Source organism: Fistularia commersonii, chromosome 4 (genome assembly GCF_037954325.1).
Source record: "Fistularia commersonii isolate RoL2024-O1a breed Wild chromosome 4, RoL_Fcom_v1.0, whole genome shotgun sequence".
NCBI classification, from domain to species: Eukaryota; Metazoa; Chordata; class Actinopteri; order Syngnathiformes; family Fistulariidae; genus Fistularia; species Fistularia commersonii.
Window position 1 is genome coordinate 11,653,290 of NC_141287.1, and position 17,243 is coordinate 11,670,532.

The 17,243-nt window shown below is 43.2% G+C and overlaps 1 protein-coding gene across 2 annotated transcripts in view; it reads left to right on the top strand.

The window, feature by feature from the left end:
- The window catches only part of LOC147234690 (neuropilin-2-like), a 116,856-nt gene that overhangs the window by 87,405 nt on the left and 12,208 nt on the right, over nucleotides 1-17,243 (top strand). For both annotated transcript variants that reach the window (XM_086145296.1, XM_086145297.1), the window contains exons 12-16: nucleotides 5,055-5,132; nucleotides 5,948-6,103; nucleotides 10,878-11,146; nucleotides 13,183-13,279; nucleotides 15,441-15,473. In XM_086145296.1, the coding sequence (XP_086001422.1) occupies nucleotides 5,055-5,132; nucleotides 5,948-6,103; nucleotides 10,878-11,146; nucleotides 13,183-13,279; nucleotides 15,441-15,473 (633 nt within the window). The remainder of the gene's footprint in view (nucleotides 1-5,054; nucleotides 5,133-5,947; nucleotides 6,104-10,877; nucleotides 11,147-13,182; nucleotides 13,280-15,440; nucleotides 15,474-17,243) is intronic.

Genomic DNA, 17,243 nt, shown 5'->3' on the forward strand with positions numbered 1-17,243 from the left:
TGAATGGTTGCATGTCAATATATGACATATGTATGACAGGGTAAATGGTTAAATGTATATGACGTATGAATGATCGAATGAATGGTTGCATGTCCCTGTATAACTCATAAATAAGAGGATGATTGGTCATATGTCTCTATATGACGTATTAATGACAGGGTGAATGGTTATATTTTTTACATGATGTAAATCACGTAATTTCCGGACTGTAAGCCGCTAGTTTTCACCCACTTTGAACACTGCGGTTTGAACAATTATGTGGCTAATTTGTGGATTTTTTTGTGCAAACGAACTTCATGCCACCAAAACATTTAGCCTCGTCACATCAGACCCATGAAATTACCCTGAAATTCCGAGGCTGTTCAATTCCAACATGGAATGGTTTTAGTGCGCAGGAGGAAGACTAAGTTAGCGACCAGCTGGAACAAGACAAAAAAAGCAGAAAGAAGCATTTCCATTACCTATGTGTGGATGTTATCTGCATGTATTTAATTAAAAGAAAAAAAAAAGAATGTTTCCGTGTAAATATCTCGTTACAACATGGACACCTGTGGCTGACAGACAAGTGCCACCTATATATGTACACACATATTAATTTTGTTTATTTTTAGCCAGTGTGGCTTATATTCAGGTGCGCTCAATAGTCAGCAAATTATGGTAGAAAGCTGTCATTTTTCCCTTTATGAAATTTGAATGAGTTGCATGTCAGCAGATGACAAATGAACGATGGAGTGAATGACTGTTTGTTTCTATATTACTTGTGAATGAAATTTGGTTGCATGTCTCTGTATGACGTATGAATGACAGGGTGAAAGGTTCAATGTCTCTGTATGATGCGTGAATGAGTGAGTGAAAGGTTACATGTCGCTATATAATGTAATGTGCAAGTGAGAAGGAGAATAGCTGCATGTCTCTTTACGACTTATGAATGAGTGAGTCGTTGTATGCGTCTTTTTGTGGCCTTCTGATCAGTCCAGGGTGAACCCCGCCGTCTCGCCCAATGAGCGCTGCGATGGCCCGACACGACCCCTGAGTGCAGGATGAGAAGGATGGAAAATGAACTAATGAATGTTTGCGTATTACAGCATCAGTTCAAGAACAGAATGTAACAGGTTTCCTAGCAGCACCCTTCCACACACACAACGTGGTTTATTATTCTCAATACAAACACCACAGTGGTGACTCCTTACATAGAGGTGTATGTATGTATGTGTGTGTGTGTGTGTGTGTGTGTGGTCGCTAATTTGGAAAATGGTGCACGGAGGGGGCGGGGGGGTTACTTGTTCTCCCTCTCCGTCCCTCTGTCATCCCCCTCTCCCCTCCATGTCAGCGGCGGTAAAGGCCACCAATTTAAACTGCTTAAGGTCGGTAGCAGTGAGCTACTTAAGCACGGTGTATGTGCAGTGTGCTGTGCTGTGCTGTGAAGTGTGTCTGTGTGTGTGTGTGTGTGTGTGTGTGTGTGGGATACCAGACTGCTTTGTTTAGAGTTGCATGTTGATCCTGGATGCTTTCACTGTGACCGGACTGAGTAAACAACTCTACAAAGTATGCGCAAACACACGGAACAGGGGGATGATTTCATCTCGCCACTTCGCCAACCTCAAACCTATTAGCCAGGGTTAAAAGTTCAGTCTGAGCCAAGAACACACACACACATTTTCACACACTCCTACCCAGAGAGCGCGTGTATCATTCAATTTTCTGAATCTGTGTTGATGCGTTCACACGGCAACTTTTTCAAACATGTAACACTAAGGATTATATATATGAATATATGTAGGGGCGTGTGTATATCTATGTACAAATATATGCATGTAAAATATTCAAATTATTTCTATGCATAGATTCATAAATCTATAAATATGTATTTTTATCCAGTCTAGCTTTAATTGTATGTAAGTTTGTCAAGTTTGATTGTGTATATGGTTATATAAACACACACATACAAATACGTTAAGTTTCATGCTATTTGCTATATGTTTCATCATATTATCTATCTATTTTCATCTCTTTATTTGTTGAAACAATAAGCTTTATATATTGATTTATATATAGTGAAGCAGTAATTTTTTGTATGAATAATTTCAGATTTCACTGTTTGTATACTGTATTTTCACGACTATAAGCCGCACATAAAAATCTTGGATTTCCTTCAAAATGTGCGGCGCGCCTTACAGTGCAGTGCCTCCTGTGTGTGTTGTTGTAACGCGGAGATAGTAGAGGACACCATGAGAACGTTAAAGGGGGAATCGTGGGCGTTGATTGTATATAAAATAACGGATATGTGCGTTAAGCAGAACACCGTTGTTTTAACAACCCTGAAAATAGCAAAGAGACACGCTTATGAAGGACAGTTTAATCTGAAGGCCATCAGCTATGCGGAGGAACATGGAAATCGAGCAGCTGCGAGAGAATTTAAGATTAATGAATCCATGGTTCGCATGTGGAGGAAGCTTGAAAACGAGCTCCGACAGGTCAAGAAGACGCAGCTGAGTTTCCGCGGACATAAGGCAGGTGGCCCGAGTTGGAGGAAAGACTCGAGCTGATGATCATCGAGCAAAAAACGAGTGGGAGAAGCATTTCGATGGTCACCATTCGACTAAAAGCAGTAACGCTAGCAGAAGAAATGAAAATTGAACTTTTCCAAGGAGGTGCCATTTTTCCATCCGGACCAGGATTATGGTAGCGCAGCAACTTCCAACGGATTATAATGAAAAGCGTGCCATCTTTCACTCTTACTGCAGCAAACACATTGCCGACAAACACATCCAGCCCAGCCACAACACTAACATGGAAGACTACCATGAGAACGTTGAAGGGGGAAGTCTGGGCGTGGGTTACATATTGTCAACCTGTTAAGATAATCGCCTAAGTCATTTTTTTACAAAAATGTTTGTAAAAAATCATCTCCTCATGATGCTGACCACCTCTGGCAAAATTGCCTACATCCTCAGTTCAACAGATTGTGCCATTCTACCCCTGTGGTAGAAATTGCCTATGTCAAGAGTGTGTCAAACGGATACGTTTTTTTGTGTTTCCTGAAAAATCTGAAAAAATGACTTTGGCGATTATTTTAAGAGGGTGACGATATGAAACCCGCGCCCTATAATCAGGTGCGCCTTATATGTGTGTTAAATACAGTAATGGCACACATAACTGAGACTGCGCCTTTTAGTACGTTGTGCCTTAAGGTCATGAAAATACGATATATATATATATATATATATATTATATTTATAAACAAAAAAAAATGTATGTACTTTTAACAAAAATCTCTTCCACATATATAACAGTGAGGCAGAAGAAAATAGAGATTGTTTCTTTCAGGGGAAAATAGGGAGGGGAAAAGAAAGAGGGCTGTGGTGTTGAAGGTTCACCAGACACTCGTCTGTTCGCTTACGTCAACACACACACAAGCACACCCACATGCACACACACGTATTTATACAAGCATTTGCAAGGTGGTGAAGTGTTCCGAGTTCCTCAAAGGCTCTTAACTAAGAGTTCAAAGTTCCCTGGTGAAGACCGGAGAGGTCTCGCTCTGACATTCCCCGCCGATGACGTGTCTGTGTGTGATCCATCGCGGGCTCGCTGCTCACTGCTGCGCGCCAAGGTCGGTTTCAAGTGCAACATCTATCATCATCAGGACTGAATGAGTGTGTGTGTGTGTGTGTGTGTGTGTGCCAACCCACAGTGGGTGAAGAGAGCAGTGTGGCCCCGTCTGCAGATGAGCGTCAGCCTTCTCCGTCACTTCCCGGATCACGACCGAGTGCGGCCTTGGGCTCATAAACAGTGTATAAACGGCATTTCTAACCTCATCGATGGAACACGGTCCGCGGGAATCTTCTTTTATGGCTAAATGTCTGAGCTCAGTGTCGCAAAACACCAATAAACAACTCCCGCTGGCCCCTTAAAGTAAGACAGATAGTCCTTTTATTCCCTATGTTTGCGTCACCAGCTTGGGCGTGCTAGTTAGCCTTGGTGCTAAGTCAACTAGTCCACGTGCTCGTCGTGACTCGACCTGTCGTCGAATTGCAATCGGAGCTCACGCCCAATCGGTCCCTAGTATTTCTCGCTCATCACTGTTCACACAACAGAAAAGAGCAGCCGGTCGAGGCAGAAGGCTGCCCGAGTTGAGATCACATCTGTCCAAGGTTTCCGCCGGTATTTCCTCACCTTGTCTCTCCAGACCTGCTCCACTAAGAAAGTGTCATCAGACAACTGGGTTGTGATTTACCACCTTGAAAATAAAATCCGCACCTGAGCGAGAAAGTAGTTCCGGCTTTGCATTTGCCTGGAACGTCATCCCGTAGCGACACCGAAGGTTTGCCGAGCCAGCAGATACGTATGCTAATCATACGTATGCTAATCTACGTTTGCTTGTGACAAGAAAAGGAACAGAGAAGAAGAAAACAACTTGGCGTCCATATGACCGTTCACATGCTTCCATGCTTTAATGGCCCCACAGTCCGCCGCCGATCCACATTATCACCAGTTCTGCTGCCGGCGCCACGTTTGTTATTGTACAAAACGTAACGTAAAACCTGCAAATGAACTCCTAAAATTTGCATCTTCTAGTGGATTTTTTGCTCAACAGCACAGAGGAAAGTATGTGGGTGTTGACGGTTGACCGCATTTGAAACAAACGTATGTGTATGGTACATATCGTTTGTATCATGAGCATGCTAGCAACGCAGCGGCATGTTGTCACTATTGTTGGGGACTTTAAGTCGTGCGCATGGCGTGCGTGGAGCAAGGAGGCGTAGAGTGTTGCTGCAGGCGTGCCAGGAGGGAGGAGCTCTGTGCCTGTTGCCACAGGTTATGGCCTGTTGCCGCGGGTTACTGCACCACCTTAGTTAAGCCGGCTGTAGTTTATTGTAAATAAATGGACTTAGACAGTTTGAGGGGCTTAATAGGGGCAGTTGACTGCTATTTATGGAGGTAGACAACTTCCATCCATTATGCTAAGCTAACTAGCTGGAAGTGAACCCCCCCCCCTCCCCCCCCCGAACACCTGGTTTGATCATTGTGCACTTCTTCTGTCCCACTTGCAGAAACAACCACCATACCGGACACGGCGACCCCCACCCTGCCCAGAGTGGAGCAGACCACTTCCTCTTCACCCAGACACGGTAAAACGCAAACACAAACCTTCGAGCGTGTATTCAGACACACACACCAGTTCCCCCGCTGCAATATTTGAATTTGGATTTATGAAGATGTCGTCGCGGATGAGCAGCGGAGAAAACAATGGGAGTTTTCTCTCAAAATGAAACAAAAAACACCATGATTATTCATGGAGTCAAGGAATCAGGGATATATTTTGTGCACTGTTATACATATACATACATACATATATCTGCATAGCCACTTATTTGGCACTTGTTTTACTACTTTTGTGGGGACATTTGAGGAGCTTGTGTGCATTAATTCATTCATTCATTATCAATACCGCTTATCCTGCACCGAGGGGAGCTGGATGTATCCCAGCTGTCATTGGACAAGAGGCAGGAATCTATCCAGATCATCGCAGGCCCACATATAGAGACATGCAACCGTTCACCCTCTCATTCACACACCATATAAGGATATGCAATTATTCACTCATTCATTCAAAAGTCATCGAGACATGCAACTGTTCACTCTCTCATCTAGCATAATATAGAGAAACACAACCATTCACTCATTCATTCACACATGCAACCATTCACCCTCTTATTTTTACAACATGTAGAAATATTCATGCAAACATTTCAACTAAAAATCAAAAAGCTTTGGTTCCCTAATACACAAACAGCTACTGGCAGAAAAATTTTGAAAAGTCTCATCACACTCACAGTGTGGACTTTGTAACTATGAAAAAGTCGGATGCATTTAAATACATAATTTAATGTTTGTCAAAATATCCGGAGGACTCAATGACATTCTCTCCCCTCCCCGCCCGCAGTGGCCACCACATCCCAGTCGGCCGTTTGCGACTTCGAGCAGAGTCTGTGCGGCTGGTCGGCCGACCCCCAGTCCGGCGTGAGCTGGTTGCTGCACACGGCGGCCAGCGGCTCCGGCGGCCACGAAACGAGGCAGGACCTGTCACTCGGGTCGGACAGTGAGTACACACCAAGTGGCCCCTCTGCGCTTAAACACTCTCATGTGTAATAACACTGTAATTATCATTTTGTTCACAGTGTTATTACTACTTACTGCAGGTTTTCAGAGGACTTTTGATATAAGCTATTTCTTTCACTTTTCAGTTTATTTTTAAATATGTGTGGTTTTGTTTTTCGTCCCCACCCCCCAACCCGCTGGGTCGAGGCCCTTCCCGCGCAGCTCCGTTTTTGATCTACATATTCTCATGCGGCCGTTGTTGAGCTTATCTTTTTCAATTTTTTTTCATTATATGAGGTCTATTTAGATTTTTTGTTTTTATTTTTTTTTTCTCTCTGTAAACCATCCCTGGGGCTGACAGATGAAAACTTAGAAGATGCATATCCATAAAAAAATTATTTCACGGCCACATTTATATTTGTATTAAATTGAATTATCGCAAGTAGAGACATACAATTCACTCTCATCATTTACAGACATGCAACTATGCACATGTTTATACTGATTACATATTGTCTATATTTCTTATATTAATTTATTTTTTATCTTTTTATATATATGATTCCTACATGTTATCAGCTACCTCTACTGCACTATCACCTTTCTGCTGTGTGTGAAATTAAATTTATCTCCACTGTGGGATGATTTTAAGGTAGTGTTTCCCAACCTTTTTTGAGCCAAGGCACATATTTTACAATAGAAAAAATATACGGCACACCACCAATGCTTGTCACTGCATGCTGCCCACATAGATAGACGTACAGAGACATAATTTGCGTTAAATAAATCATTTTTGGACCAATCAGGCGAAAGTGGGCATTTTTCCATGGCACACCTGATGATCTCTCACCGCACAGTGGATGGGAAACACTGATTCAAGGAATGTTATATTCTATTCACTTGTCATATAGAGATATAAATGTTCACCCTCCCACTCACACCGTGAAGATGGAACAATAGTTTTGTTTCAGAAATACTTTTAGATACTTTTAAAAAGACTTCGATCCGCCTCTGCCACCTTGCTGACCTCCATCCTGTGGCTTTTTCTCACAAGGGGATCTTCTCTAATAAGACAACCAGAGGAAAATCTTCTCATCCAATAATACACACACACATACACACACACACACACACACACACACACACACACACACACACACTACCTGACGCCCCAAGCGTCAGATAAGTCGGATGATGTCTTTGACAGAACTGCTGTCTTAGCTTTCTGACTATCCTTGAGGCTCCAAAGAGACACAAACACACATTTTCCAACCAGTCAAGGTTGGTCTGTCCGCATATTTAACACTCCAGGGTGTGTAGGTTGCACCCCACGCCCCAACACACACACACACACACACACACACACACACACACATACAGGCACATTGCCGTATAACTATATTCTCTGTATCTGTTGGTTCACGGTTGACTGAGCAGCTCCTTCATGACCAGACAGGGTTGTGACATAAGACTGAATTGCTTGTGTGTGTGCGTGTGTGTGGGTCTTTTCAGCGTGTGTACGCACACAGTCTAAAAAAAACGTGTACGCGTGTGTGTAATTGACTCCAAGCCGGCCCCCGCCTGGGTGTTCAGACAGCAACATGACGTTAAGTCTTGTTCTTACAGCGACGTTACGCCGGCACCCCGTCCTGCGAGCTGTCTCAATATGCAGATCAACCCCCCCGGCCGCTTGTCAGCCAAAGCGCTTCTTAAGAGGTGTGAGGGGGGGTTACGAAAAAAAAAGAGGGAAATCCGACCCAAAACCGAGTGTGCAAGTTATTCTTTTGATCTCTGATGAGGGCACGAAACTCCTTACCCTGTGGAGACTTTCATAGAAAGAAATCCTTGCTGCAAGTGCGGGTAGAATTTAAATATATAATCCATATATATATATATATATATATATATATATATATATATATATATATATATATATATAGGTATATATATATATGAAGTAGAAATGGCTGAGTAGTGTGAGTTTCCGGCAATTCAACGTCAGAAATGACGCATTTGACCCTTTTGCTCCCAGTCAGGCGTGTTCAGCGAGCTCCGCAGGGCCCCCTAGTGGCAGTGCACGGTACTGCGGTAGCGGTAACATCAATGTAAAAAATGTCCTAAAGGAGAACTCATAGAGGAGGGATTAAATGAAATATAAAAATATAAATTATTATTTTCTAAAATCTGGAAAGTTATTTGCGTATTTTAACAGTTGATAATGATAGTGACAAGAAGAACAGGAAAAAATAAGAATATATCTGGTTGTTTAAAGTATTTTATTTAAGAAATGACCCATGACATTTAAAGAGGCAATGCCTGACTGTTATGTCATTCTTTTAGATTATTCCATCCTATTATTTTATTCATTGTATTCATTCACTTATTATTTTATATCATTTTTTTTTTTCATTTCATGTTTGGAAAATGATTGAATCTTTGACTTAACATGGAATTTTTATTTATTTATTTATATTTTATTTTCTGTTATTCATTTTTGGAAAATAATAAGACTTTGGACATTTAAAAGGTAATCATTCAATCTTATCCTTTTATATATTCTTTTATCTTATGTGATTTCTACATTTATTTTGTTCTTCTATTGGAAAATGATAAGAAAACTGATTTTTTTTTTAATTGATCAAAGCCCTTGAAGAGTTTCTGAAAAAAGTCAAATAAACCTCTTGTAGGATAAAGTTTATTTATTCAGTCATTTATTCAAACGACTACTTGTACTTGCATATACTGCTCAGATGCAGTACTTGTGTACAAAATGATGAAATGGTGTTACGATCGCGATGACTGACAGATGAACCCTCGCACAGACACGCACAGACATGAGCAGAAGATACCTTCAAATAATGCAACCACACACACACACACACACACACACACACACACACATGCTGTCTCCCTCCCTCTGAGCTAATTCTACATCCCTGCCTGTCCCTCCCATGGAGATTTGTTAATTAATTCCCTCCCTTTGTACATTCGCCGAGATCAAACGTGGAGAAAGAGAGAGAGAAAGAGAAAGATGGAAAAACACTGCAACTTTTTTTTTTCTTCTCCTAGATGTCCTTAATGAGCAGACGTAGTTTGCCATTCTCCGCCGCCTCCGAGTGAAGAAACACTTACCTCAACCCAGATCCATTATTCATCATGACCGCTGTGATGAAAACACGCCTTGGCGCAGCCGGGGGGAGGGTGGGCAGGAGAGAGAGATGGTGGGACCAATAGACAGATGAGTGAATGGAAAGGTAGATACGTAGATAGGTGGATGTTGGACAGAAGGAAAGAGAAGAGACAGATCGACAGGTAGCAAGACATGGATGGATGGACAGAAAAATAGATATATGGATGGATGGATGGATGGATGGATGGATGGATGGATGGATGGATGGATGGATGGATGGATGGACAGAAAAACGGATGGATGGACGGATGGATGGATGGATGGATGGATGGATGGATGGATGGATGGATGGAAAAACAGATGTATGTATGGATGGATGGATGGATGGATGGATAGAAAAACAGATGTATAGATGATGGATGGATGGATGGATGGATGGATGGATGGATGGATAGAAAAACATATGTATAGATGATGGATGGATGGATGGATGGATGGATGGATAGAAAAACAGATGTATAGATGATGGATGGATGGATGGATGATAGAGGGACGGATGAGGGACGAGGGGAGTAAGTAATTAAGTTCAGATATAAAAAGGGCTAATGAAAAAATGCAATGCGGGGGCTCACACACACACACACCCACACACACACACACACACACACACACACACACACATTCATACCCACACACACACACACACACACACACACACACACTCAAAAGCATTACTGCAATGACAGCTCTGCTGACTAAGTAGTGAAAATGGGAGCTGCCACGAAAAGAGGTGCCGGCATTCAGAGTGATTAGGGCTGTTTAGTGGTATTGTATGTTTGCAAGTGAGTGTGTGTGTGTGTGTGTACACATATAGTGTGTGTATTCATCTCTCCCCGTGGCCATTAGCGGCCATGATGAAATGGCGGTCTCATTTTGTGGCCAAGCCTCATGCCGCAGAGTGATGGCAGTAATGTGTCCGTCTCCGAACAGCCACCTCCAGCTGCAGCGCCGCATCACGCCGTCTCCTTCCGCCGCTTCGCACATCACACGCAAATTTCGGGTCATATTTAACTGATGAAACAGCTTGATAATACACCTCATGACTCGTTTATCCTGTACGCGCCACCGCCGCCTCGGTATTTAAGTGCCCATGGCCCGGAAATAAAATAAAACTTATGAATATTTCCCTGGAAAATATTTCTCGATGGCCTGCACACGCAAACTCGGGGGAAAAAATATTGGTAAAATGAGTTATTTTTTCCGCAAAGCTGTTTGTTACCAAGTTATTAGCATGTAATAGAGTTGTATTAAAAAGTAGAGGTAGTTTAAAGTTATCGTGAAACTCCAAGGGGGCCCTCTGAATAGAATTGGTTATTAAAAATTGATTTTAGGGAAATAACACAGCACTTTTCATCCCTCCTCTATCGCTTTTATGTCCCCTTCTTTTACGGCACAGTCTGTTTTATCGGGACTAAAAGTTCTTTCATTTTTACGGCATTATTGTTGTTTTCAATCCCGATTGTATGTTATTTTCCTTTTTCTTTTTTTGTACAGCATCTCAGAACTCACATCTCACTCCGTCTTTTTTATTTTCATTTTATTTTACTTTATTTACGCCAGTAAAACCCTCCGCTCTCACCTCCAGACTTCTCGGGGAACTACCTCCACCTGGACGCCGGCGGACACACCCAGAGGAAGCGAGCCCGGCTGCTGAGCCCTGAGGTGGCTCCGGAGCAGGGGCCCCTCTGTCTGGTCTTCTACTACCAGATCCAGGGGGAGGCGCAGGGGAGCTTGAGGGTGCTGCTGAGGGACAGCGACCAGGAGGAGACGCTGCTCTGGAGTCTGAAAGGAGATCAGGGGCCTCACTGGAGAGAGGGCCGCACCATCCTGCCCCAGAGCCCCAAGGAGTACCAGGCAAGTGTCATCACCCCCCCCCCAACCAAACTCCATTCAAAAACCAAGCCATTTTAGAGTGGTTACCTCTGAACTAAAACTAGAACCACGAGGGGGCCTCAGACACAACCTTTCACCAACATCTAACGCCGTACTGGGATCAATACCAAGGCAGATAAGCACACATGGACCAGGTCCATCTGCACCCTCCAAACAACAGGGAAAGATCCAACACTTCCCCGGTACCTTTCACATGAGCCTCAGTCCATGGTATCCAACAGGTTTCACTCCTATGTTTGGCATTCTGAGAAGTTTGGCTGTACCTTTTCACATTCCAACCCAGGTAAATCCCCAAAAGTTGCTGCTTTGTCTCCACCCAATGACAACCGAGCTAGCATAGCAACCCCCTTCGACCTAGTTTGTGCCGATCAACTCTTCCACTTGCATAACAAATAATCTTAACCTAGACCCGCCTAAAGCCCTGGTAGTTCTATTGGGAAACTCCCCACGGGTCATTAGAACTGAAGAAGCCTCTTGAATGAAGTGTCTTCAAGTGAAGAATTTCAAGTCCAGTTGCCATAACAAGAAGATCGCGACAAGAATTCACAAGCAGCATCATCATCTCGTGACGTGTTGGTGAATGATCCAGTCCCAAAAGGGATGGTATGAACAAGAATTGATTCCTGATTCCTGAGTGTTAAAGTGAGAGCTACATAAACCATTGAAGTGGTGTGACGAACGCAATCAAAGGGAACAAATGCGATGGTTGTTTCCAAGATATGGAGTTTCCAGATGCTGTCACTGATTATTTTTTTCACAGAGGTAGGACACCCACACTTGTCAGACTGGGACCAAGGGACCCCTTGAGTCCCCTAAAGACCACTATGGGTACAATTTGTCTTCTTAAGATGGATAATAAATGCCTTAATTCCCCTCTGAGATCAGAGGGAGGTGGTGATACACCCAGTAGCTGTTTGCCAATCGCCAATCAAGTCAAAGCAAGAACATATAACAAAGTGTCAGTTTGCGTTTTCAACCGACAAAATGGCAACCCTGCTTTGGCCTTGGGCCAATGGAAACTCTGACACTGTCAAATCAAGTCACAGTTTACATGTAGAACAGTCCAGGACCGTACTCAAACACTTGGCGATGGCGGCAAGGAAACATGGCCTTTTGCCAGGCAGAGATCCCAGCTCGATGTGGCTGTTAATCAGGCTATCGGGAGCATCTTGCCGAAGGGCGCTTTAGGCATTCTGTCTTGTTCACAGAAACCCAAGAGTCCCCCATGAGCAAGAACTTTCCAACGGTAGTCAGGAAACACCGCCTTCTACCGGTGAGGAAACATTGCACAGATCGTGGCTCGGTGACCGCAGCCTTCTGTCTCGACCACACTATCTTGTGTAACTATTAACAAAAAAGTAAAGTAAAGTCAACATACCCCCCATGAGCTAACACTTGGCAACAGCAGTGAAACATTATAGAAAACCAAAATTGTTCACAGCCTCTTGACCAAGTGCAAAGCACTCAACAATGTCAGCAAGGAAATACTTCCTTTTGTCAGGCAGAAACAGATCCCAGCTCAATATGCCCGCTAATCCGGCTATCGTTGGCATCTTAGTATTCCGTGTCTTACCGAAGGGCACTTTAGGCGTTCTGTCTTGTCCAAGCTCTCAAGAGAAAGTACTTTCCAACAGCAAGTTAGGAAAAATTGCCTTTTTCTGGGCAGAAACAGATTCCAGCTTGGTGTGGCCACTAATTGGGCTATAAGGGGTATCTTAGTTGCCGAAGGGCACTTCAACGTGCAGATGGATGGAGGCGGGAATACAACCACCGCCCCCACAACTGGAAGTCTGGGCTTGGATCTTGACTAGCGGGGCCACTTGACCCACAGCCGCACCGAAAAGCGTGAGAGCCCCTGCCATACGCATCACATCAAGACAACTCACGGTAGCAGGAATGTCCAGAAACAGGAAATGAAATGGCCCCCAGTTTCAAAGCTGCCGCGTTCCATGAGACACTTTTTCAACAATCTCTCCTTTGTCTTCGCTACTCTCCAGGTCGTGTTCGAGGGTTTTTTCGACCATCCGACCAGAGGACACGTCAGAATAGACAACATCCACATGAGCAGCAGCGTCAAGCTGGAGCAGTGCACACGTAAGTCCGCCAAACCCGCCACATCCGATTCCCGTCACGTCGTACCATTTAGCTAATATTGCCTCCTCGGCAGACTTAGAGAAAAAAAGAAGGGGTGGGGAAGAGGAAAAAAAAATCTTTTCTTTTATTCGTTTTCCACTTACAGACACATCAAGAAGAAAATAAAATATATAAATGAAAGAAACTAGGCCATAAACGGCCGTTGGGCATGGATTCTAATTTATCTTTTATTATATCTCCCCTCGCCGTGTCTCCTTCACTTTTTTCCAATATCAGCCAGCGCTGTCATTTCTTGATTCTTCTGGTTTCTTTTCAACCCTCCATTCACTTTGGGGGGTTGACCCCCGCACCTTGTTTGTGTGTGTGTGTGTGTGTGTGAGAGGCTTACAGAGCCAATAAGATTGTCTGTCACACACACACACACATCAACAAGCATTTTCATGTTTAGCTTTATGATTTTTTTTTTTATCTGTCTGTGTGTGTGTGATCTTTCTGATGTGAGTATATTTTCCCGCTGTTGCTCCGGGACTCAATATATCTTGTTTTTTTCAGTATGTACTAATTAATTAGTTGGAAATTCTCACCAGAAAATTCCCTGAAAGAGATTTGATGTTGGAGAGGTGCATCATAGGATATCCCTCCGCAAACCAAGCTTAAGGCAGGATAACTCGGGGCTAGCTTAGCCCTAACTATAAGCTTTCTCAAAAAGAAAGGATTATTCCTTAACAAAAGGTGGACTTCCGCCCCTGCCGGGTGGGGATTGGAAGGATGGTTCCACAGCAGGGAGAGGCTGAATACCTGGATGCTCCTGCTCCTATTCTGATTAAGATATTTGATATAATGTATAATACCTATACATACACACATTTACATAAACTCTATACATGTATACATACATAGGTATAAACTACATATATATCAACATAAAGTTAAATATATATTTATATGTATATATGTGTATGTGTGTGCTAGGTATAGCTACATGCACATATCAAAAAAACATTTAAATCATTAATTATGTATCCATAAACTCCTCCTCACATTTTAATCCCCACCCCCCCGCACTCTCACCGTTGTTACCCCCTCCCTCTGGGTATTTCGTAATAAATACCCCTTAACGTGGCATTTTACAAATTCAGGGTTATATTAAAAAGTTGTTTTTTTTCATAAGCGTTCCCTGTTGCTGTTATTCCGTGCCTTTTTAATCATACTCATATATCGGTGGGGCTGAGTGGACACAGTGCGTAATATATTGGCAGCATGCCTCGTGCAGGAACGGGGGAGCATTTTAAATATATGTAATAAAAAAAATAATAATAAAATAAAATAAAAAAATTGCGGCGAGGGAAATATGAATTAAACATGTTCAATGTGCAAGGCTCAATTTTATGGAGTGACTCCAACGCCGAAGTCACGATGGGTTATTACATACATAATAATTCAAAAACTGCATTTACATTGAACCGCCAACAAATGCAGAATAACATTTCATTATTGTTATTGAGGACAGGGGCGCATAATAAGACACCCTCCCTTTTGATTTAGAATAGGCTTAAAACCTAGCTAGGGCTAGGCTAGCCCGCTAGTTATGCTAGCATGGGTCTACTCTGCTGTGAAATATCCCATGATGCAATTCTCCCATTCTGTCCCATCACTAGGGCCCAATAGAAACCTCATATCTTTGTCCGCTATTGTTATTTATTTTAGCAATATCAAAGTAGTTATTCTATCATTTAAGCTATTAGCATGTAGCTGTCAGCGCTACTGTTATTGTTAGTGAGAGATCATTCTCTCCGAACCCTCATATCCCCCTGTCTCTACTCCTTGATATTATTTCCCGGAAACCTTGAGATTTTCCTCTTTAAGGTCGCATTTTGTTTTTGTCACTGATCATCGGAAACGATCGTCAGAAGAGGACTGAAGCGTCCATTTTCGCGTTCACATTTAAGAATTCAGGTTATTTCCAAACGGCATTTCACAGGAACGTTGAAAGAAAATAGAGGAAGTCCATGCATGAATGAATGCATAAATGAATGAATGAATGAACGAACTGCGTTTGAAAGGTCTATTTCATCTCAACATGTCTTTTGTATGTAACACAACAATTTTTGTGGTTACTTCTTCGCAATCGTTCATCTTTTTCTTTCTCTCTCTTTTCCAGAGCCGTTCCCGGCGCTGACCCCCGGCATCACTAGTAAGTTTGACTCCCCTCCCGTCCAGTGTCCGTTTGTGTCTCCAGTGCCAAACGTCTGTGCTTTCCTGCCTGTTGCTAAGCTCAGCTCCCGGCACCGCTCTGGCCCAAAATGACCTTGTTTGTGTGTAACAAACGTTACCACCTGATCTCCACCTCCACGGTCCGAAAACAAAACAAAACACAAGAACAGCGTGTTTATCTCGAATATTCCATACACCTTCAGACGTATGTCCGAAGTGGGCGCGAGTACTTGCAACACTGCAGCCCTCGATGAAAATGGATCCTCCACTGCATCGTTCCGGCATGAGTCCCTGCCCGCATGCTGGACTGACACCCACGAGCAGGCATTTGGAGTCTCCCGAGGCAGAAAACACAAACATCAATATCATAAACCCGTGGTGGATATTAAATTGTGTCCGGCAAACTGGGAAAGATGTGTTTATTTTCGTTTCTTGGTTTGCAGAGAGAGCGGTTGTTGTGCTGGTATTCTCCTCGTAGAGGCACATTCCAGTGCCACGGTCAAAGCAACGACTGTTTTTATGTAAACCATTGTCTTTACGTTTATGTTATTTCTACAGCCATTGCGACGGATGCACGAGGGCGCGGTGCTTAGCATTTCTGACCCACAGGGAGAAGGTCCCTGGTTGGATAACATGGAAGTCTCCATGTTAGCCCTTGTGTCTGTTTGGGTTTCCCCTGGGTTCTTGCCTCCTCGAAGTAAAAGTAGTAATAGTAGTAATAGTAGTAGTAGTAGACGTCGTAGTAGCAGGTTAGGTGAAGTTACCCAGATATGTGAGTGGGGGGATCAAAAGTTGTATGCCTCTATATGTGGCCCTGTGATCGATCTGGGTGGAACCTGACCTCTTGACCAATGTCAGCTGGGATAGGCTTCAGCCCCACCGCGACCCTGACTACAAGATAAGCAGTCTAGATAGTGAGAGATTGAATGAATCAATCAAAGAATGAATGAATGGAAAAACCAACTTGTTATAGTTAGGTTGGGTATGATGCTGGGCTTTAGCTACCACTTCGGTGCAGACTTGTATGTATGGAGTCTATGCAGATGGTACTTGTGGTACTCCTCTCTTTTGTTATCTGTAAAATGGGATTAGTTGTTTGTATGGCGCTGTTTACATGAAAATATTCTGTTTAGCTATTCAGTCGATTCCTTGAATACCATGTCTGTGGACATTAGACTTGAGGAAACACCATAACGCTGTAATACCCCTAGCTGACCAGTGGGTGGCGATGTGATTTTAAGATGAACTGAAATAGACACTTCCTATCTTGGTGCAATAGTGAGTGTGGGAACTACAATGAGTGTAAATGTCAAAAAAGACAAGCAGACAAGTATTTGTACGGATCAGGGGATGAGGTGGAGTTACTGCTTGGAGTGACCCTGAATTATAAGGCGGGTAAATTCCACAGCAGTGGAAATATTCTCCGTACTCTGGAGTCCGCCATTTTTTTTTATGGTTAACCTATCCACACATGCAAATTGACTTCAACCATCAACCTCCTGTGCCCCAAAGTGTTGAGTTTTCCCATTCTACATGCCTTTCTTGTGTAGACAGTCAGAACGCCACCGAATTTTCATTTTTTTTTCGATTTCCCTCGAAAACGTTGTTGCGTAAACGGGGCGTATACGGGTGGCATGACGATCGTCCTTGGAACCGAACATTCCTGGTTTGATTCCCGGCTCCTCCTACTGTGTCAAAGTGTTGTTGAGCAAAACTTTGACTGCTCCCCCTGGCACCGCTAGATGGCAGC